The following is a 24,336-nucleotide window of genomic DNA, read 5'->3' on the forward strand; positions in this document are numbered from 1 at the left end:
AGAGGAGGCCACAGAGATGCTCTGAGAGCTGCAGCCCCTCTGCTCTGGGGCCAGGCTGGGAGAGCTGGGGCTGCTCAGCCTGGAGAAGAAAAGGCTCCAGGGAGAGCTCAGAGCCCTTCCAGGGCCTAAAGGGGCTCCAGGAGAGCTGGAGAGGGACTGGGGACAAGGGATGGAGGGATAGGACACAGGGAATGGCTTTAAACTGAAAAAAGGGGAGATTTGAGTGGGATATTGGGAAGGAATTCCTGGCTGTGAGGGTGGAGAGGCCCTGGCAAAGGTTTCCCAGAGCAGTTGTGGCTGCCCCTGGATCCCTGGAAGTGTCCAAGGCCAGGTCAGATGGGGCTTGATCAGTTTGGGATGGTGGAAGGTGTCCCTACTCATGGCAGGGGGTGGAATGGGATGAGCTGAGCTTTAAGGTCCCTTGCAGCTCAAACCATTCTGTGATTCCACAGACTGACATTTCACAAAAAGCTGAACGAGCATCTACCAGGATATCCATCACACACTCTCACAGAACTCAACTCCACCAGTTTCACCTTGTGCCACCTTCACAAGTAAAACAGCTCACTGCTTAACCATGAAATTCTTAATTATCACCTGAAATGGGGTCATGGAGGACTATGCCCAATTCCAAACTTATGTCCCCATGCTGCAGTGGAAGCCTGTTATTACTCAGCACCCAGAATTGAGATTACTCTGCAGCACTTGCACTCCCGTGCAGTGTTAACCTGCCATGGTTCTGCTAATCCCACATAATTCCTGCACTGGGAACCCTGTGAGAGGCCTGCCAGTGCTCCTCCTGCAATTCAATTAAACTCTTAGCAGCACAGGAAGACACCTCAGTGGTGACAGGGAGATAAAACCTCTGCAGAGAGGATTTGCACAGGCAGGAGCAGAGCAAGGGTGGGAGCTTTCAGCAGAAGTTCCTTCACAGCCTCTCTGCTGCTTGGGGCAGGTGTTTAAGTAAGAAAACTTGTAGAGTTGCACTAGAGATGCTGGTAAGCCTCAGCTGGTGCAAATGTGGTGTCAGCAACCAGAAAAATTGCTTCCTCTCACAACCATCCCTATTTCTGTCTTCTCTGCCACAAAATCTGCATGCGGTTTTTCTCTGTCTTTGGTCTTTTTTTTTTTTTTACTTCACACCTCTGAAGTTTCTGCTGAAATTGTAATTCTCCCTTTCCACTGTGCCATGGCTGCAAACTTTGCAAAGATATTATCTTCAGGTGCATTTTCTGAGAAGAAATCAGAAATATAGGGACTGTGACATACAAACATTCCAATGTGGAAGTAAGGTGATGGCAAATACCATTCTAAGAGCCCAGAGGAGCAGGGAGAAGAGCCTTCAAACCAAGAAAAGGTTTAACAGAAGAATAAAACTATGGATAATGGCACTGTCACAGAATTCCAGAATGGTTTGGGTGGGAAAGGACCTTAAATATCACTCCCTTTCAAACCCTGCCATGAGCAGGGACACCTTCCACTATCCCAGGCTGCTCCAAGCCCTGTCCAGCCTGGCCTTGGACACTTCCAGGGATTCAGGGACAGCCACAGCTTCTCAGAATTGGGATTGAAGCTGTGCAGGATTTCAGGCACCTGGTGCGTCCAAGTCGGGATTTATGGAATTTCTGAATTCTCCAAGCCCCACCCAACCTGGCATTGGACACTTCCAAGGATCCAGGAGCAGCCACAGCTGCTCTGGGCACCCTGTGCCAGGGCCTCCTTACAGGGAACAATTCCTTCCCAATCTCCCATCTAACCCTGACCTCTGACAGTTTGATCAGAGCTCAATTTTGGTTGGAGTTATTCATATTAGTTACTATTTTTTGAGTGGTTATATTTGCTAAATAAAATTCAGATCATGAACGTACACATGAAGTAATGCTTTAAAAAATCCAGAGAGCTGGAAGTGCTCATCACTGCAGGACTGCTCAGATAAAGCTGAGTGGATATCCTGTTCCCTGATTTCATTCATCTGATCAGCACAGTAAGGCTACAAATGCTGAGGGACAGAACAAAATGCTGGCAGGAGGCTACAAACCCTGAGGAGAAAGGAAGAGAATGGTATTGTGCTTTCCAAAAGGCTGAAAATTCAAGTAAAGTGGATGAGCCTAAGAACCTCAGACAATGCACATTAAGATATAGGGTTTCTTTACGTCACTACCAAAATATAAATGCCCAGAGTTCTGGCCCCACTGAGTGATGTGACCTAATTAATTATATACCAGCACAGGAAGCTTCTTGCTGGGGTAAAAAAAAAAAAACAAAAAAACAAAAAAAACCCCAAAAAACCCAAAAAATCCCCTAACACAAAAAAAACCCACAAGATGACAACAATAACAAGAAGCACAAACCAAAAACCAATAAAAAGCCACCCTCCCACACAGTAAAACGCTTCTTGGACTAGATAGCAACCAAAAATATGGGAAAAATGCTAGATTTATTTTAGAGGCTTGAAATGGAAGAGAGGAATCTGCAGTTCACAGTCAGATAAGAAGCATATGGTAGAGCTGAGGCAAAATTTAAATCCCCTTGTGCAGCCACCACTCTTAGAGAAGTCCATCCTTCCTCTCCTGATATCCTTTATGTCCAGTCCTCTTCCTTTAGCCAAAAACAAAATCACCATGGCCCTGGCTGCTCCTCTCCTCAAAGGAGCTCCAACTGGATAATTAGATTTGTAAAGCAGTATATGCTTATCAAGCCTTATGCTTATCAAGGCTGCCATGAACTTTTGAGCACTAATTAAAATGTTATTTTATTTCACATACTTCCAGTGAGTTCAGGGCTCATCCCACAGGCAGATTTATATACTCAGAATCTGTTCTGCTCCACACAAAACAAATGGATAAAGACACAACTTATTTGAATGCACATTACAACCAAGGGAACGGAGTTTGGTACCTCTAAAACTGCAACAACACAAAATTTAGTGTTGTTTTTAGGAGGAGGCCATAAACAGCCAGACTTCCAGAGCTTCTTTCCAGGCAGGAAAAGCATTCCCAGCAGAGGGAAGGGTGCTGCCCATGCAAGAGCAGCAGATGCTGCATCCCTGCACACCAAGCTCATGGAAAACAGAAAGCAGAAATACCTAGAGGATGCTGATGGTTGATTTCTCCTCACAGGAGGAGGAGAACAAACAGGTCTGTTGTGTTTTTCCTCATCTACTGAAATTCAAATAGAAGAATGTCAAATATTGAAGAAAATCTTGAGGTGCTACAGCAGTTCAAATTTTCTCATTTTACTGTAACAAACATACACAGAAACAAGTTCCTCTGCATTCACTAGCTTAATTTCAGACTTTACAGAACTGTGAACAAAATCAGAATAAACCCCATAAGTGTAAGGCAGCATCAAGTGCAACAGTGCCATCCTAAAATTAACACCACCACAACAAAAAAGGACAAATTACCTCAAACTAATGCATTCAAGTAACTAAAAACTTGTTCAAATTTCCTCAGGACAATGACTGTAAGACACTAAGAGGTTTCTCCTTTTCTTTCCTTTTCATACTAAGCCTGTATATAACTTAAAAAACAAACTCTGACAGTTTTCCTAATCCATTTTCCAAAACACAAGGAATTTAGAAGACAATATATGATATTATCTGCCTGTGCCTTCCAGTTGACCATACAAGCACTGATAATATGATGAGGCATCATCCACCTTCTTAGGAGAGCATCAAACCCTGAACGTTCAGATTATCTTATTTCACATTAGCCTGGGGGATGCATCTACACAATCAAATACTGCAACAGAGAGTGTAAGAGCTGCACAGCACAAAGTTATCCTCGTTATTTCTGATCCATCACGTTGGAGGGTGGGAAATATTCTCTCTTGCATCTCTTTCTGGTCTCATTATATTCATCTGAGATCAAGATTTTGGAGTTAAAACTCAAACATCTGCAGAACAAAACTGGTTGAGTATAAAGACAATTATATATATATAGAGAGAGAGGGACTCCTCTTAAAATAAAAGAATTTGTCTGCTTTGTAGATTTAACAAGCCAAGAAAACAATTAAAACTTCACAGTATCCTTGAAGCTTCAACAAGCTGTTACTGGAAGTTTCTGACACAGGTAGGCTTGAAAACCAAAACTGTGGAGATAGTTCCCTCAAAATTGCCATAAATGGTTCAACAAAAGCTACATTCCACTCAAATATTAAACACATTAATTCTAATAGCTTCAACATGGCACCAAGAGGGGTTTTGGTTTTGCTTTCTGGTTGGGTTGAGGTTTTCTCAGGAAAAAAATCCAGCTCTGGGAAGCGGCCCTACTGTTGGGAAGGGACAATTTTTTGTTTGCAGCAGAAGTCAATTCCTCAGAGAAATCCCAGCCAAAACCCTTTGCCAGCCTCAGAGTTTTCCTGAAGGAAAACTGTTTTCCTGAAGAAAAAATGTTTTCCTGGATGCTGAGCAATTATCACCACCAACCTCCAAATGCTGTCTGCAAGCAGATCAATAATCCCATGAGTACTTCAGAACCTGCAGACAGATTGCACAGCAAAACTCTTCAATTTAGTGAAGAATTAAGGCTGCAGGTACTTTACAAATGTTTTGGGTTTTAAGGAGAAAAAGCACCAGAGATTAAGGATCAATAAAGCACAAGTTGAGGGTTGTAATTCAGATCACATGATGTGAAACAAATGAATTTTTCATCTGTTTGCTCTTTCCCTCAAATGCAGCAGGTTATTACCAACTTGGTCAAATGAGCAGCAAGATCAAAAAAGGCATTTTTGATGTTCATCCAAGGAATATGGGAGGCCAAGGATGATTCCAGTAGTGACACAGCCACACAAATACTCACTTCAGGAAGAAATGGCTCATGTTAAAGCAGTTTTTACTTGCTTCATGGGCACAAAGCTTTCAAATAACAGATAATGCTAATTAATTCTGACAATGTTTGCCATTAAAAAAGGTAGACATAAACAGCTGTGACCCAGCTGGTGGGACAGAAAATCAGCTATAAAAGAAATCATTAACACAAGTCTCACCATTTATTTACTTAAGCAATGCAAAATAGGTTACAGGTCTGTTTTAAGCACACTGACACACACAAGCACAGTTCAAAACTTCTGTTTACTTTTTATCCATTAGAAAAAAATTAATGCAGTGTTTCTATCTCAGATTTTCACTTTTACTTCAGTCAAAGCACGTGAGCTGCATCAAACACTTCCTCAAAAGCACAGCTTGGAAGCACAGCAACCCCTCCTTCTCTCCTGGCAGAACTCCCACTTCTCAATTTTACATGAGATAAGGAGTTTATATGGTGAGCCTTCACCTCCTTGTGCAAATTCTTTTCTCCCTTGTGCAGCCAAAGCCTTGGGAGGTGCAGTGACACAGCCCTGTTGCCATTCCTGCTGTCCCCAGGACACTTTTTATTATTTCTAGGTACAGCAGAAACTCATCAGAAGTGTTTAGTCATAGAATTTTTACATCAGAAGATAATTTTGAGAGAAACAGATGACAGTCTAGCCTTAATTAGCACAAGGAATTATGAGAAGTCCTCTAAGACCATCAAGTCCCCAGGTGCCACATTCACACAACTTTTAAATCCCTTCAGAGATGGAGACTCCAGCACCTCCCTGAGCTGACCCTTCCAATGCTTGAAATCCTCCCAGTGAAGAAATTGTTCTTAATATCCACACTAAACCTCCCCCAGCACAAGTTCACCTGCAAATTATAGGTTTAATACCACTAACTACAGAGTAAGCTTTGATAGTAGACTGGAAAAGCAATTTCATTCACTCATTTAAATGACTCTGTCAATTGCAAATTAGCCTTATTTTTCTCTTATTTTTCTCTTCTCTTCCAACTTCTTTAGGCTGTTCAGTAACCAATAAAATCCAGCAGAAATAACCATAATTTTACAGAACAAGCTCATGCTTGAAGTAAGAGTTGAGCAGGGGTAAAACAGAGGCCAGGCCGGCAGTACAGGAAAATCTCATGGTGCTGTTTTTGCAAACATGAACTTCCTGTGAGCTGATCTGTGCCCAAAACCCACCAGTTTGGATGTCAAAAGGGGCAGACTTCCCTTTCTTCTGGATGTCAGCTCTCAGCCTCAGGAATACACACACACACACTCCCTGCCCCCTTGGCTTCCTGGAACATTGCTGCACTGAAAACATTGCACAAATCTGTTCCCTGGATGACAATGCTGAAATAATAACTAACCCAGAAATTTTCATACTCAGAATTTTATGCACCAATGTGACACCTCAGCCAGGGGAGCCATCCCTGCTTAATGCAACTCTGTGTCCCTTCCACACATACTAATCTGAATTTTCCCCACCCCCGAGTGGTTTATACAGAATTAATAACAATGCCAGGAAAGATCTGGAGAAGCAAAGGCACAGCAATTAGCTTTCACCCATCTTCAAAGACAATAATATTTCTCCCTTTAAATTGCTTTGCTGTCAAATAGCAACCATACCACAGCATGCAAATGGTCTCAGCGAGCCCAATATTCCATTTCTGGTGGTGTCCAACAGCTGAGACTCCTCAATCAAATGCAGGAACAGCTGGGGACACAGATGCCTGAGATGAGACAGCTCTCCAAGTGGTTCTTGCCTAACATCAGTCAGGATCCTGGGTGATTTTCAAGAAAATGTGGGCATTTTTCCATGACTATCTACCAGTAATTGCCTGTTTTCTTGGGAGTGTGGAGTTCTGCAGATTAGCTCCATAAATAGCAATGCTTTCATACATTTGCCTCCTTTTCTGATCAAGCCTGTCCTTTCCTAGGGTGGATGTGAAGACTGCACCCCAACGTGCTCCTGCTGCCATGAGTTATTCTTTAAAAGTCAATTTTTCCTGGTTACTCCTATCAGTCAACTTTTCCAGTTCTTATATATCTACATATTTAAGAACATCTCTATAATCCTGTCAGCATTTCCTCTGCAGGCACCTCAACTCTGTGATTGAGGCAAATGGATGTTTGTGTGCAAAATTGTAAGATACAGACAAAGGTAAAAAGGACCATGATGTGTTCAAATTTTGACAAATTTTTTAACTGCGATTTTTGCTTATTATTTCATATATTCATGTTTATATATTCATATTTCATATTATTCCATATATTCATATTTCCATGTATCCATATTTGCTTATTATTCCATATATTACATATATTCCAAGGAATATATTAGCTATATCCCAAGGAATATATTACATATATTTCTTGTATAGCTCACTGAAATATGTGATATATATATACTTTGTCACATCACAAAGGTATTTTTTAATTTATAACTGTTTTTCCACTCAATGTACATTCACCCCAACCAACACACTCCCTTATCTATAATTTTCTCACAAAAAAATCAATTTACATGCACTTTAACCACCTCACCACTCAGGCACCTCCACACTAAAATTAGCATTTCCCATCAGGATGGAGGGATCTTGAGGTCTCTGACACTGCCCACAGCAAGAGCTCCTAAGTCATGACTTATTTTCAGCTTTCAGCAGCTTTAAGGGGAGTTCTGGAGTCACGCTGAGGAGTCACCCACACACCCCAGGCAGGTGAAAGGCGGCTTCACCTTGCTCTGGGCAGAGCCAGCATTGTGTAACTGCCCAGGCTGTGCCAAGCAGGGCTTATCCTGCCTCCCCAGCACGGTATTCCTGGCTAGCACAGGGCACAGGGAGCTTGTGTGGGCTTGCAAGAACACCCCATTCCAGTTTTTGTTTGTTTTTATATTCCAAGTCACGTGTGTTTGTTACCATTCCTCCACTTTGTGCCTAAACCTTCAAAAAGAGTGAATTAATGTTGCTTGGTTCTTGAGACCCTAATTCTTGTTTTCTGGTAGCATTTTCTCAATATTTAAATCTTTGCCAGGATTCTGTCTGAAGTGGCCCTAATCTTCATTTCTTCAAAAGGATTAAAAGCTTCTTCAGCTTCATAAGAAGAAAGAAACTTCAGTCCAAAGACAAACTCAGGAAAGTTTTAACACACTGGGCTGTTCATTTTAACCCAACTGTTGCCCGAAGGCCATAATCTACCCGAAAAAGCAATTTATTACCTACTTGAATCATAGCTGGGGTTGGAAGGACCTTAAAGCTCACTCCATTCCAACCCCCTGCCATGGGCAGTGACATTTTCCACCATCCCAGGTTGCTCCAAGCCCCATCTCCTCACAGCCTTCTTCAGGACGGTCATATGTTTCAGAAAGAAAACAGGAATTGGAATGGCAGAAGAATCTTCTAAAAATATTCTTTCCCATGTAAAATATACTTGGGCTTCACCCAGTTCCTCATCAAAGCAGAAATCACTGAGCCCAGCTGCTGCAAGACTACAAAAATCCTCAAGATGTTTTATCCATTTCCAGAACTCCTTAAAAACAACCAAATTGAGTTTAAGCACCAAGACTTGATGAGCAAAAAAACCTGTGTGTGCGGGTACAGAAAAGTAAACTGGTTTAAATCCAGAAATAGATACCTTAAAAGCAAACCTTTATAAAGAGCCTCAATTACTGAATCATCTACTACAAAGCACTAATTATAAAGACATTACAATAGCTGAAGAGGAAAAACCCAGCCTGGTTTAACACACTTGTCAGCTCCAGTTAGCTGCACTCACTCCTTGGAAGAGTTTTTACCCTGTGCCAGTCTTTGGAATCTCTCTGTTCTGCAAAACAAGAGGGAAAGCAGCTAGAAAAACCACAAACTGCAACAAAAGTACAGTGAAGTCAGCACTTGTTTCATTTTTAAGCATTTTCCCTTAATAAAAAGGCTCAGAGGGTTTGCTGGGCAGATTTAATGAATGCTTTGCCTTACAAATACCACGGCTGATTCACAGGGCTGTGCCAGACTGATACACCACTGATCTCTGAGCTCATATCAGTTACACATCAAATACAGTTATGTCTGCAAGACAGAAAAAACCTCCTTTGTCTGACCTGTCAGAAAAAAAAAAAAATTCAATCTTTTTAACAGGTCTTGTATGGGAGGTGTAAAATTACATCACAAGCAAGTTGATGGTTAAAATAAAAAAGGCTACAAAGGAACCTGGAGTAATTAGAGTCAATTTGGAGATTTTCCAAAAAAATAATTCCCATAAACATTCCAATTGTTGCCCAGGACTTATCTATTCACTCCAGTCACAATGAGTTCACACCCTCTTTCAAGCCCCAGCCACCGGGTAAGAATGCTGTGAGTAATCTTTGCAGCACGGAGTAAATCCCGAGTAGATAAAGAAACTTCAGCCTTGACCTTTGCAACAGGGAGAGCAGAGGGAGCAGACAGCTCAGGAAGGCAAACAAAAGAGGGGACAAGTCATGCTAATGATATTATCCATCCACAGCGAATCCCTGGAGCTTCACACATCCTTGAGGGGAGGTTTTCATTCACAGAGGTCATTTGGGGAAATTTGTGACAGAACTCCAAGATCTGTCACAATTAATTTTGTGATGGCAGCTGAAGAGAAGGGTGAGCATTTCCACACACTGTAATTTTAATTTTAACACAAGAAACCACCACCCAAACAAAGCCACCCCCTCAACAGCCCAAGGTTAATAGCAAAGCCTGCCCAGCCTGGAGGTCATCCCATCATCCCATGGATTTTAAAATTGATCTTTTGTACGTGATCAAGTTACTGAAACCTGCATAACAGCATTAAGGATTGCTCAATAAAATAACTGCTGTCTCTCTCCAGCTCAGGAAAGGTCATTTCTTGGTTAAGGAATAACAGGAGAATACCACATTTTTTCCAGCCATATGAAAAGAGACTTTTTTTAAGAGCAAGTGTTTTACATGTACTTATTAATCCTCAAGGCTCTAGATTAATGTATAAATAATATATTCAGTTTGTAGAGACAAGAAGAACTGAGGTCCATCAGTTAACACCAGGATTTTCAAAACATTCCTTAATTTTAATGCCAAATTTGAAACAGCTACAGACACTTTTCTGAAGACCTAGGAATATTTCAGTGGCAATTAATGGACACAATTTGCCTTATGCAACAGTCAGTTCCCACACACTTCAAGCTGGGGGATTTATTTTTTCTCCTCATCTCCCAGACTTGGAGATGGAAGTGGGGAAAAAAATGCTTAAATCCAAAAGTCATGGGTTGTTTTTCCAAATGTCACTCCCTGCCTGAGCAAGGCTGAGTCATGACAAGTGGGGAGGTGACAGCACTGAATTCTGCCTCTAAAATTCTCTTCCCAGTTCCTAAATTGACCCTGGCACCTCAAGGAAAAATGCAGCAAAGCTCTGGAGGTTTCAAAACTTGCCCTGCTTTACAAGCAGCTGAACTGTGTATTTATAATATTTATTACTTCTCTTTTCCCTGTTTAGTTAAAAGGTTTGCCAGAATTCGTTGAGCTCACTTGAGACACCAGAAAACTCCAAAATCCAAAGAAATTGATTTTGCAACAGAAGGCAAAGTAGTTGACAGTGGATTTGGAAACGGAAGCAGAACCTGAGCATAAATTAAACCCCAGACTTAGAAAAACTGCAGCTACAACAAACCTTCTCCTTGAGCTGATATTTAAGAATCCTCTGATGGAGCTGCAGCAGCCAAGACAACTCAGCAGCAGCCTCCCAAGGGTGTAACCTGCTCCAAAAGGACCCTGTTCCAAACCCTCACCGCTCCAACTTGTGTTTTTGGGATCTGCTGTCTCACGATGTCCAGGCAAACCCAGAGTGCAGTTAATGGGCCTCCACTTTCCCCTCTTCTATTAAATCACCCCAGATAAATTTCCTATGCTTCCTGCTTAGATTAGCAATGGCCATTTGTGAGGATGCAAATGAAGCATTCTTCTCACACTGAGCTCACCACCTTGTCTGGGACCTCAAGCCACTGCCAACCCAGCCCTCCCCTGCCAAGGGACAGGATTTGCATGATGTGTGGCTGCCCCATGAACGTTTTTAAACACATATTAGGGACTATAAACCAGGCATTTCATTGCCATGTTTTAGAGAAACTACGAGCAATGTTTTTAATCCAGCTGTGGCTGACTTGGCTTCTGAAAATCTCAATTTCCTGCCGTTTTCAAAGGCTCAAATCAACGTAGGGTTTTGGCAGCTGAACAATGCACATGTTCCTGGAGGAGGAGGATATTGATACAAACAAAAACACACCCCTCAACACAGCCTGTTTGGTTTTAAGTAACTTATTAAAGCTCCAGTTCCACTGTCTGTAATAAATCTTTCAGCTAACGACAATAGAAGGTAAATACTGCACCTGATGATCTCTTTCCTTGTCCACTTGGGTTTGAGAACTTGAAATGATCAGACAACAGTTAATGAATTCTGACCCCTGATACACAGCTCAGCATCACATTAAAATTTAAACAAAGCTTTTCTGTGTGTTTAATTTAACACATAGAATTTTTCTCCTGTTACCCTTAAGACCTCTTTCCCCCCAGAAAACAGACTATTGACTGCAGACATCCAGCAACAGGTTTTGCCTTATCCTGCACCATTATTTTGTTTCATGCATGTATTTTTCCATTTCCTCCCCTTGCATCTAGCAATAAATTAAGTAGTCACAAGCTTAACTCTATCACTCACTACATGACTTTTCAGTTTCACAGTAATTTAACAGATTAATGCCAGTTCTGACACAAACTTCTCCACGGATTTTTGATGCATGGAATGCCCCACTGTCAAGAAACTCCTAGAGCTACATCTCTCCAGAATGCTCCCATTCACCTTCTTACACCACGACCCATTATAAGAAAACAACTGTGAAAATTAATTTCATTCCAGAATTACAAACTCTGCTCTGCTCAAATTGTTTTGCAGATTTAAATTTCTCCTGTCCCATAGCAGCACATGAGAAAAAAATGAAAGTTCATGGGTTCATTAACCACTAACACATTGCTGGGAGCAAGAAGAAAATTCACAAGGTTTTCAAAGCAACTTCCCAGCAGGGTAAAAATCAGCCTTATTTTATGGATGATGGCAATTACACTGCAGAAAGAATATACATAATTTTTTAACTAAAAGCCTTCTATCAAGGCCTACATTTCCTAGTTGTTAGACTCATATTTAATTTATGCAACCTGACCTTCCCAATTCAAAAATCTTACCTGGCATCTCCTTTTGAAAGGTTGGTGTTTACAGGGTGAAGAATAACCTTGTTTGCATCCACATCCACCACACATTTTGTATGCAGATCAAGCTCTATAAAGAAATGAGAGAGTGTCAAGTGCTGCTCCTAAAGCACTGGGATTATATACACCATTACTTCCTCCAGACACCAAATTTATTCATGCAGCCTGACAGCCACCCATCAGCCAGAGAATAGAAACAGGACTTTTGCCAAATTCCACTTCTAGGGATATTCTGATGGGATGGATCCTGTCCAGCTTTAAAGCAAGCACTCTTTTCAAAGCAAGAAAAAGCATTTGGGTTTCACTGAAGGACAATCAGCATATACAAGGGCAGTATGAAATTTCTTCTGGGGGAAAAGAACCATTTAGGCTTGATACCACTTTGACAGCTCTTCTTATTGCTCCCTCAATGCCTCACAGGGAAAGCTGCCCCTGCCATCTGCAGCACATTTTCCCTGGCCACTGCTGTGATACGGTGCCAGCTGTCAGTCCTGGGGCACCTGCTCACAGAAATTCAAGTCCCATCAAAAATAATTTAGGTGCAAGCACGTAGAAAAGGGCTTGTCCTTCCCCCACAGGCTCCAGGCAAGTCCAGCTCTCCCAAGTGACATCAGGCAGTGGGATGTGGACTATGAGTAATGAGGATATTTGGAGTGTGTGAGAATTCTCGGCTGTAGAGGCGGGGAAAGCAAAATAAAAGCTTCAGATAACGCTGAGAGCAGTCCAAGGTATCCACCCAGTGACAAATGGAGTTAGGTATGGGATAAAGCACACAGCCTGCACCAAAGTCACTGCTGTAAGACATGGGGCCTGGACACAAAAAAGTCCCTGCACAGTGACACTAATGCTGGAAAGGGCTCCCAAGTGCTGATTCTGATGGGTGTCATGGCCAAAGTCACTGCTACTGACCCCCAGGACATGGGGCCTGCACACAAACATGTCCCTGCACAGTGACACTGGCCCTGGAAAGTGCTGATTCCAATGGTCATGACACACTGTTCACACCCAAAGTCACTGCTACAGACTCCCAGGACATGAAGCCTGCACACAAACAAGTCCCTGCACAGTGACACTAGCCTGGGAAAGGGCTCCCAGGCGTGATTCTGATGGGTGTCATGGCCAAAGTCACTGCTACAGACAGCCAGGATGTGGGGCCTGCACACAACAAGTCCCTGCATGGTGACACCGGTCCTGGAAAGGGCTCCCAGGTGCTGATTCCAATGGCCATGACACACTGTTCACACCCGAAGTCACTGCTACAGACACCCAGGACATGGGGCCTGCACACAAACAAGTCCCTGCTCTGGCCCTGGAAAGGGCTCCCAAGCGGTGATTCTGATGGGTGTCATGGCCAAAGTCACTGCTACAGATACCCACAATGTGGGGCCTGCACACAAACATGTCCCTGCATGGTGACACTGGCCCTGGAAAGGGCTCCCAGGTGCTGATTCCAATGGGTGTGAACAGTGTGTCATGGCCAAAGTCACTGCTACAGACACCCAGGATGTGGAGCCTGCACACAAACAAGTCCTTGCACAGTGACACTAATCGCACCACCCCTGGAAAGGTCTCCCAGGTTCTGATTCTGATGGCCATGACACTGTTCACACCCAAAGTCACTGCCACAGACACCCAGGACGTGTGGCCTCCACACAAACATTTACAACAGCTTCTAGAAACAAAAATCAATTGAGTCAGACCTGTTTTGGGAATTACCAACTATGAACCAAGTCCACTTTTCCATTTATTTTAAAAAAGCTGCGACATCAACTCTCCTAGAACTCTTAACACCTAAAACTCGTACAGCCCTTGACAAAGTCATAGAAACTCTCCAAAGATGACAAGCTCATCGCTGTATTCCAAAAAAACCTTTTTTTAACAATTTTATGGAAAAATATGCAACTTTGTAATTTCTTTTTTCAGTAGAACCCTTCTGAGACAGAACCTTTGTTAATAACAGAATAACTTTTTCTTCCCTACAAATTTCCCAAGACTATTTTTACAATTTTAGAGCTGATAGCACAAATTGCAATTAAGGCCAGAACGAAATTAAGTTAGCAGGTCAAGAATGGTGACACTGGCCCTGGAAAGGGCTCCCAAGTGCTGATTTTGATGGCCATGACACACTGTTCACACCCTCCCACGCCAGGATGACAAGGGGCTACAGGGAATAACCTCCACACAGGGTTCAGCACCTCAGCTGAATCACCCAAATACGCTCGTGTCTAATCATGTTAATTATAATCCTCATCCTCCTTCATCTCTGCTTTTTCCTCCTCAGTCACCTGTACTTGCTCTTTCACCTCACAGCACCTTATAAACTCAGTCTGGAAATCTCTCAGGCTGTGCCTATTGCACAGCATCTTGCAGACTTCTCTCTCCTGATAAGTGACACAATAATAAGAGGGAGTTTCTTCCATGAAATGTTGGAAAATTGGAAAGGAATTTTATAGTTTTTTGCTACCTCACACAAAACAAAACTCGAGATCACTGGCCAAAGCAGGCAGTCACATGAAACTGCAATTCTCCTGAGCAAAACTGCTCCTCTGTTATTACACTGTGCTTCTGCAGGAGGAAGAGCCAGACGAGTTCCAGAAGCCAGTGTTTATTTTAATTTCTCCCCACACCCTGAAAGCCAATTTACCTATCATTAATATGCAACACATGCTTGCTCAGATGAAACCACGTTCTCCATACATCCCATATCCAACAAGGCGCTTTATCTTGGTCTGGCTGGTTAGTGATTAACACCCTGTATTGCACTGACCTGCTCTTCCCAGCTCCTGAGGAAGGGTTTTACCTGCCCCATGCAAAGCATAAAGGTCTGCAAGCAGCATGCTTTCTGCCACGTTTTTAAATGCAGCTCTTGAGAGAGAACGCCCATGGCAGGCTTTGCATCCATGACTGCCCAGTGAACTCCATCTTACCAGTGCTCATTAAACCTCTCTCTGTGAAATGACCTTAAGAAAGAACACAAGCAGAATAAAAGACTTCCTTATAGTCAAATGTTGTCGTAAGAAAAAAGGTTCAAAGCCAATTTGTCCTGTGCAACACACCTTGTTTGATTATCACTCTCACACAGGTAATGCTAAAACCCCTCACCTTGGTGTGCAGCATGATTTTGGAAAATGTGTTGGAGCCAAACTAGCAGCTATTTTCAAACAGAGAGGTTCCAGTCCTTTTCTCCTGTGCCTGTTGCTCACCTTCTGCCACTACCATGCTCAGCAGATCCTCTGTAACTCATCTCAAGTTATTTCAACAGCAGAAAAATACCCAAGATGGAAAACGGATGTATCCAGACCCCATGGAAAGCTCCATCAGCCCATTGAAAGCTTGGCCATGCAAACAGGTGAGGAGACCTGGGCAGAGGGAAGAGAGGAGCTGGGAGAGATCTTGTCCCAGCTGAGATGAACTGCTCCATCAGTTCATGGTGTCACATGAAACAAACCCCTAAGAAACCTATTGAGCCTCTAAGCTGGGTCTGGATCCAGACAGCCTTAAGGCTGCTTATCCCAGTTACCTTGGCCAAAGGCTCACATGGAAACCCTCCTTTCAGCTGTTTAAATCCTGTTTGAACAGCACATCATTCACTTTCTTCAAACCCTGCCTCCATTACATTCTTTGGCAGATTTTTAAATTCTTTAATGCTTCCGGTTCACCGACAGATGAGTCTTACATGAGCCACTACTGAAACTTATATCATCATCATTTCCACCTCATTACATTTTTAATATCATTAAAGCAGGTTAGCTTATAGTCAAATTATCTGCCTGCTCTTTTGGATATGATCACACAAGGACTCCACCCTTACTTTTACTAGTTTCAATGTCTCCCAGGTGAGCTGGGTACTTGCTGCTCCTGAACAACAAGCAAAATTGGGATGCACCAAGATAAGATCAGAAGGATGCACATCCAAACACCCCAATTAATTCCTCCTGTAGTAAGGACTCACTTATCAGAGTTTGGTATTATTTTCTTCAACTATTTAGGTGTGGTTTTTTCAGGCAGCATGGAATTCAGAAATTAAAGGTGAAATTAAAAGATGACAGAAGCAGCTCACTGCCAGACTGGAGATTTATCTCAAATTTTGCACCTCAAACAAAAAGAAAATCTCACCTATTATTATTGCTAACTTGCTTCTACCTTCAGTCATTACTGAGCAAACACAATCAACTACTCACTTGCTTCATCAAATCAAGAAACTAATCAGCTAATTCCTCTTTGAAGAATAAAAACTCAAACTCTCAACATCAGGAACCATTTATTGCAGAGAATGAAAATCTCTTCCACAGCTTCAGAGTAAGAGAGCTGTGACATCCATAATAAAAGGGTAACACTTATCTGAGTCACTTCTCCACATTTACATTTCGCAGCAGTACAAGTGTTAAGCAAAGCTGGGCTGAGTGTAAGAATAATTGTTAGAGTGTTGTGTCCAAGCTGCTCACAGAGAGTTCCTTGGATGAGTTTTTATTTCACTTGTGAAACTGGAAGGTGGGGGTTGAAAGAAGCCACTCTCCTTCCCCATTCCCTTGATTTTTCAACACCTCACATGACTTTTCTAAAACTGGGATTCAGTGTAGATCATAGTTGAAACCACACTTGTGTAAGTCCCAAATCGCTACTATGCCTTGGATAACAGCTTTGTGGGTGTTGTAAAAATAACTCCCCATCACTTTGGGCTTTTTCACTAAGAAATTCAGTGAGTTTCAAACAGGATGGAAAAGTTAGCAAGCAAGACAGAGCTGGAAAAGCAAACCCAGGAACAGCCTAGCATTGCAAGGAATGGTGGATTCAGCAGGCACTGGCCCATTCCCACCACAGGTAAGAGTTTCCAATCCCTCTGTAACAGCAGTCACGTGTCTGGCAATCATAAACTCACCACAGCAGATTTTCCACAACAGAGTTAAGAAACACTGGCAAAGGTGCCACTTGAAATTGTACTAATCAGGTTTGGGGCAGAGACAAGGAGTGTGTGTGAATCCTGGAGGAAGGGGAGAAAGGTATTTTGGAAAATGTGGGATGGGAAATTCCTGTCTTTAGTTATGGATCTGGCAGGGAGCTGTTTCCATGGACTGCAACAACTGACAACAGAGGCTGGATAATTATGTACCCAAATCTAGAGGCTGCCCTGGGTGGCAAAACAGAAACACCTGAACTGCCACATGGTGACACTGAATCTTCCTCAGCCATAACCCTAAAAACCATCCCACTGCAGGCCACTGCATTTCAGACCCAAACAAAATGATCTTAAGAGAAGGCTTGTGCAGGGCAGCTTGAAATAATCTTAAAGTGAACAATGACACAGTAAATAAGGGAATATGTAAGACTTTAAACTTATGGTTTGGGAGTGCATGCTGTAGTAAGAACTTTTAGTACCACAACCAGGGTAATGAAAGGTCTGTTACAAATTATTTCTCCGTTTTCAACTTTGTATTCCCTATTTTTTCTCATTGTATAAGATGGCAGCAACTTTCCTGTGCCTAGAAGTGCTACAAGAGAGCTGGAGAGGGACTTGGGACAAGGGATGGAAGGACAGGACACAGGGAATGGCTTCCCATGGCCAGAGGGCAGGGATAGATGGGATATTGGGAAGGAATTGAGGCCGTGGCACAGGGTGCTCAGAGAAGCTGTGGCTGCCCCTGGATCCCTGGAAGTGTCCAAGGCCAGGCTGGATGGGGCTTGGAACCCCCCGGGATAGTGGAAGATGTCCCTGCCCATGGCAGGGGGTGGAATAGGATGAGTTGAAGATCCCTTGTAATCCAAACCATTCCATGAATTAAGGGAAAGCAGTTGCCAGTTAATCAAGAGCTTTGATTTCCAGGTAAGTTTTTCCATTAGATCTCAATTAAAGAAATTAGTTTAAGAAGGTTGATAACATTCCAGCCCTTTCAAATACCGAGCCATGAACCTGGTGTTACAAGACAGGCCAAATAAATGTTGTCTCAGGTTCCTCCTGGTCCCACTATCAGATTTAGGGCAGCTGTACCTTCAGTGACACCTCAGGACCCTTTAGAGATGGGCCTCAGGTTCTACAGAGTCACTGGGAACCAGAACAACTGGCCTTGCAGAGCTTCACAAAAGCTGCAAAAGCCAACTGAAGTATAACAAATAAAATGTGAAAGGTTTAAAGTGCCCCTCCTAAGCTCATAAGCCAAAATTGGCCCAAAACACAAAAGCTCAAATAATCTCCTGTGAAGACAGACGATAGAAATTTTATATTTTAAATTGCCAGTAGATTTTCAGGAGATTAACATTCCCTTGGAGGTTAGTCCTGGAATGTTGTACCCTGAGCCGTCAAGTTGCATTGGATAAGAAATCACAATTGGTTTCTCATAACTTTCTTGGTCTGGAAAAACAAGCAGCAAAAACTGAGAAATGTTTAAACAGTAAATTAAAATATTTGTTTATCACACAAATCAACTAAAAAAAAAAAAAGAGAGAAGCTGTTGTTTGGGGTCTTCTGGTTTTTTTTTGTTTGAAAAAGAAATGTGAAAGCCAGTTCAAAGACAACAAGTCCTCAAGTTTCCCTGCCAAGATTTGTTTCCCAAGAGTGACTTATCTCTTTGCCACGTAGGAGCCAACACAAATAAAGGCAAAACTAACTTAGGAGATGAGTGAATGTGAAAATAACTTCCATCTACATGATAATGCTGAGGGCTTATATGGAAAAAAGAGTCTAAAAGCAAGACATAGTGATAAATTCTACCAAAAATAGAGTAATTTCTTGTATTTTACATCTACCAACATGAAGGCACCTTTCAAGCTTCTCTTGTTATATGAACTGCTCAAATGTAAGTCATGAAATTTTCAGTTTGCAGCAATTAAAGGTCATTAAATATGTAAGAGTGCATCTGGAAGGGCACATGATGCTATCAGAGCTTGCCCATGAGGGGAAAATCAACTCAAACTCAGCACATGGAACAGGCAAGGTGCCCTCTCATGTTAATTCCATGTTGTCCAAATGCTTAAAAACGTGTTCTATTCTCTGCTGCTTCGTTTCCTGCAAGGAAAGAGCTTCCCAAGCAGCTTTAGTGAAGGCACTTCATGGATCTGGACATGGACCTTGCTCACAGCCAGCTCTGCTGCTGCAAACACCCCTGGGCTCGTGGGGACAGAGTAAATAAATCAGTGTGGGGACTCTGCTGAGCTCCCAGGGAAGTTCAGCACTCTGGAATTATTAACAGGCATGAAATGCCTGAGTTTGCTCAGCCACCAAGCACCCAAAAGCCAAGGCAGAGCTGTTCCAGGTGTATCTGATCTCCAGGAGGAGCAGCCAACCTGAAACCAGAGCAGCAAGGGAACCTCCCCCTACACTTGGAGCTCAGAGGGTGCAATTAGCACGAAAATTCCTGGGAAGGTGCAATTAGCACTAAAATTCCTTTGTGGCATCCACGATGCATGTCTGGGAGTCTCTGGCTGTGGGGAGGAGTAAGACTGTAGCACCTCAGGAGCTCTTGAAATACAATTGCCTCACAAGATGAAACATTAACTCTGCATCCTTTACCCATTTGGCACCTTATCTCAAGGTTAATCCTGCTCATAGCCCAAACACTGTTTTATGGCTTATCAACCATCACCAGGAAATATTCCAAACTCCAGGCACTCGTGTATGACAAGGATAAAGGTAAGAAAAGCCCTGTGGTTTGCACATTGCCATCAGGATATACAACAGGTGCCATTTCATGCCCTCTGATACTGTAATTAATCTCATAAATCCGCTTGCACAAGCTCCAATTTATAGATAAATTGTCTCTGGTGTAATTTCCATGGGAAAACAAACAAACAAGAGCACGGGAACAATCCCTACCTCCTCACCTCAAACCCCAAAAACATTTCAAATGGAAATGAAATCTTCTCCAAAAAGAGTAGGAGGACATAAAATTACCACCTGACACAATGATCAGAAGCTTGTACAGATACAGAAGCAAATTCCTTCCTCACTTTAGCATTTAAGTATGAGAAGATCCCTGTTTCAACACTGACAGTGTGGATAAATATTGATATCAACATAACAGGTACCTGAGTGTGTATTTACAGACAATCCAGGTATTTAAACTGGAGGTTTAAACAGGTTTTACACTACAGTTCTAGAACAGCTTAATCCAAATATTTAAGCTGGAGCTGCAGGTCTCACACTACAGTTCTAGAACAGCTTAATCCAGATATTTAAACTGGAACTGCAGGTTTTACACTGCAATCCTAGGATAGCTTAATATGGCAGCATTGCCAGAACAAAGGCAGTTGCTTTCCTGCATTTTCTTTTTTCAAAAATTATTGACCCAAGTTAGATCAGTTTGGACTGGCTTAAATGGCATCAGCCATATCCTTGAGCATAAGTCATGTTCTTTTAAAATAGAACAACTTTTATCAGTATTAATTAACACGACACTGAACTGATTCAAAAGCACAAGGAAACACAATGACTTAATGTACTTATGTACTGCCTGTACCCAAACATCACCTGAAAACAAAGCATTCAGTCAGAAAAATCTTAATTAAAAAGCCTTCAAGCTGTCATTTGCTTTGCTTCATGGTATGGCTTGAGATTTACATTTACCTGAAATATGATGAATATCTGCTAAGAGAATTCAAACACGACACTTATGAAAGGAAATCCACTGCAAATCTTAAATAAAACAGCAAAAGAACTTCCTGATTGTTATCAAACCCCCATTTGAATAACGCAGTGCACTAGGAAATACTTCAGTGAATTACAGAGCCAAGAAAATAAAAGACCAGGAGCCTTATCTAACAGAGCAGTACTGAATTATTTAATTCATAAAAGCCTGTTAATCGAGATCCCAGTTTGCAAAGCAGGAGGGATGTAAAAAAAGACGCCTCAGTTGCCACCCAGGAGAGCCTCCAACCTCAGACGTGGCACTGAGAACGTGTGGGCACAGCAGCATTTTTGTAAAAGCAAAACTTCCATACAGGCTTAGTAGGATTGAGGTCTAATTTGAAGAGAGACTCAAAATAAAGTAGCCTGGATGAAAAAAAAAACAAACAAACAAACAAACCAAACCCAAGTACAATTAGAAATGCTTCCCCTCGCTAAAAATTAGTGCTATAAAGTGAGTTTATGGATTGCCTCTCTGCATGAGAATGGAGCAGGACCCTCAATCCAAACACCTTGAAATGTGAGTGCTATAAATAACCAATTATTTGATACACAAACCCCTTCCACATGCAGGCAAGGAACCCATTATACTTTTATGAGCTGTAAAAAACTCCTAACAGTTAAGCACGCCACTTTTATTAACCTAATAAACCCTTGCCTTAAGAAATTCATAACTCAAACACCAAAGACAACCACCACCACCACAAGTAAACACCAAGAATATTTCAAAGCTTAACTTTCCACAGTCTCAGCCCTCTGACAGGTTTGTAATGTTAAGCCCTTTGCTACAGAGGGAAGGAAAGAACATTACTCGTGATCCTGAAGAAAACAAATACTTGCTTCAGGTCCAAAGCCCCAGAAGTCCATACAAATACTGCTCAGAACAAAATGTGTATGAAAGAGCTTCCAGGAAAGCTGCCTCTTGCCTCAAAACGTAATTAAAAAAAAAAGCAAGGCCACAAAAGTCTTGGAAATGGATGACTCTTCAGAAAATCAGTTACACAAATGCTTAAGTTTAACATTAAAAAGGTAAGAAAAATTATTGCCTTGGTATCACTGTTTCTATAAATTCAAGGTGCATCAGAAATACCATAGGGAGGTATCAGTTGTTTAGACCTGACCAAAACATCTGGACTGTGACAAAAAATATGCTGGGGGAAAAAAAAACCAAAAAAACACTTGCAGGACATTTTGTTTGAGGGAGAAAACTACATGGATCTTCTAGGCTAGACTTAAATGGATTTAGGCATCACTCACAAATAACAGGATGTTTAATAGCAGCAAACTGCCCAGAGTGGGGGGTTCAGGCCCCCCTTCTCTCTGAGGAGCATCAAGGACTGATACTCAAATGTCCCTCACTCCTGACAGGAGTCATCCTCTCCATAAGATTTTTAAGTTTATACAGAATAAAAGACAAACAGAAGTTGGACTTGTGGGTCCCTTCCAACTCAGGATATTCTGTGAAAGAGAATACCAAGATACAATCTAGATTTCTCTAGATTCCTTTACTTCCCCCACTGCTTCCCCGGAGTTCCTGGCTGGAAAGGAACATGAGGACAAACTCAGGGCTGAACAGATGAGGGATATATGTGGGAGGGAGAGGTGCATTAGTCACCCCTGGAGATCCCAAACTTCACTGGTGGAGGCCCTGCGCAACCTCATCTCATCTGACGTGCTCCAGGGGTCCCTTCCAACCTGAATTATTGTCTAATCCCGGGGGGTGAGGAACACCAAGCAGAGTCAGGAGACATCTGGGGCACAGCCAAGGAAATGACCTATGTCAGGAAAGGGACATGAGCAAGAGGAAAGCCCAAATCTGTCACCGACACCGGGCACCACCTTCCAGCTCCTGTCCCGGCTCCCACCAACTCCTCCACACTGCCACTCCACCTCCTCCAAACTATTCTCTCTAAGCATGGGTTCTCCTCAATTTTGAGAGCTGGCACCTGAAGTTTAACAAAATGCAGCTTTTGGTCAAAATATCCTCAATTTCCCTAAACCACCAGACTGTAAAGACATCAACTGCATCTCTTGTGCTGGAAGTGGGACTCAGGAACTCTTGTGAACTCAGTGAACATTCCCCTGATGACGTTTTACAGGCACAGAATCACTGTATTTAACACTTTAACCCTTTTTTTTTTTTACAGAAAGGAATTAAAAAGATATTATATGTTAGATGATGTAGGCAATAAAGGGCTTCCCCTGTCCCTCATTTTTTTGCTCCAACTACTAAACTGACTTCACTGATCCCCTTTCCCCAAAAGGAATTATTGGCATACTCCTGTGAGAATGTGGGATTAAAAAAAAAAAAGCCACCCTACACTTTCTTGGATTTCTGCCTTCTTCACCTTCCCATTCCTTGGCTGAAGCTGCCTTTTCATACTCGCTTCCTCATCATCCAGAGCAAGTTTTTCTAATTAAGACAAGTAATAAACATTTAAACAGCTGCCCAGACCACGGTCTGATTAACATAACCCTTAGGCAAGTTTCGTTGAGGGGAAAAAAAAACCAACAACAACCCAAAAAACAACAACAAAAATTTTTCTTGTCAATTCTCGCTTCCTCTTCTGTATTTTCTTGCTTGTTTTTTGTCCTTGTGTCGCTGTCATCTGGTTCACAGCGTCCCACTCAAAGCACCGAGGGCTGGAGAGCAGCGGGGTGAATTAGCACGGGGCAAAATGCAGAAAAAGAGGCATTTTCCCCCAAATCCGCAAAGCAGGAAGAAGGAAGCGCTGTCCCAGCAGGAACCGGCTGTAAAGCAGGTGCAGAGAGGGCTGATCCCCGGGGGAGAGGAGGGGACAAAATAAAGCCAAAAATCCAGGTTTGGGAAAAGATATCGGGAGAGGGGGGTGAGCACAGCGCGGCTGCGGCCGCACAGCCGCCTATGCCGAGCCGGGCTGTGTCTATTAATAAACAAATAATGAAGGACACACGGACACGCATCGATTCACCCGCACTGGGACACACCTGTCCCGACCGACACCTGTCCCCAAGGACCGGCACCACCGGGCCGCGCCGCTCCCGGGAAGTACAGAGCAGGGGGATGCTGAGGAAGAAGAAGGAGTCTCACCTCGCCGGTTCATGGGGCGGACACGCACCGCCACCTTCACTTTGGAGTCCCCCATCGTGCCGCTCCAGCCTTCCCGGCTCCCCCGTCCCTGCCCGGCTTCCGTCTGCCGAGCGAGAGCCGGAGCGGGGAGGAGCGCCGGGGAGGGAGGCGCCGCGCCGGGCCAATGCCGGACGGACTACAATTCCCAGCGAGCATCGCGCAAGGCCACGCCCCCCTCAGCTCCCGGCGGGCCACCGCGGTGCGCGCTGGGAGATGTAGTTCTTCCCCCTGCCCCCGGCCTGGTAACGAAGCAGGCTGGCTGAATCACGGAATTAATTAAATCACGGAATTAATTAATGTGGAATTGATGTGGAGTTCAACCTGTGATCCATCACTACCTTGTCACCAGAGCACTGAGTGTCATGTCCAGGTGTTCCTTGGACACCTCCAGGGATGGGGACTCCAAAACCTCCCTGGGCAGCCCCTGCCAATGTCTAAGCAGAGAATCACAGAACTGGTCAACTTAATGGTGACCACAGCGGGTCATCTGGTCCAACCTCTCTCCTCAAGCAGGGTCAACCAAGAGCACAGGGCACAGGATTGCATCCAGACAGTCCT

The 24,336-nt window shown here is 43.0% G+C and overlaps 1 protein-coding gene across 2 annotated transcripts in view; it reads right to left on the reverse strand.

The window, feature by feature from the left end:
- Positions 1-23,825, reverse strand: part of KIF13B (kinesin family member 13B) — a 124,903-nt gene extending 101,078 nt beyond the window's left edge. For both annotated transcript variants that reach the window (XM_058020198.1, XM_058020197.1), the window contains exons 1-2: positions 23,740-23,825; positions 12,029-12,122 (exon numbers count right to left, since the gene is read on the reverse strand). In XM_058020198.1, the coding sequence (XP_057876181.1) occupies positions 12,029-12,122; positions 23,740-23,794 (149 nt within the window). In that variant the 5' untranslated portion in view covers positions 23,795-23,825. The remainder of the gene's footprint in view (positions 1-12,028; positions 12,123-23,739) is intronic.
- Positions 23,826-24,336: the final 511 nt, after the last annotated feature.

This window comes from Melospiza georgiana, chromosome 3 (genome assembly GCF_028018845.1).
Source record: "Melospiza georgiana isolate bMelGeo1 chromosome 3, bMelGeo1.pri, whole genome shotgun sequence".
In the NCBI taxonomy this organism is placed as follows: domain Eukaryota; kingdom Metazoa; phylum Chordata; class Aves; order Passeriformes; family Passerellidae; genus Melospiza; species Melospiza georgiana.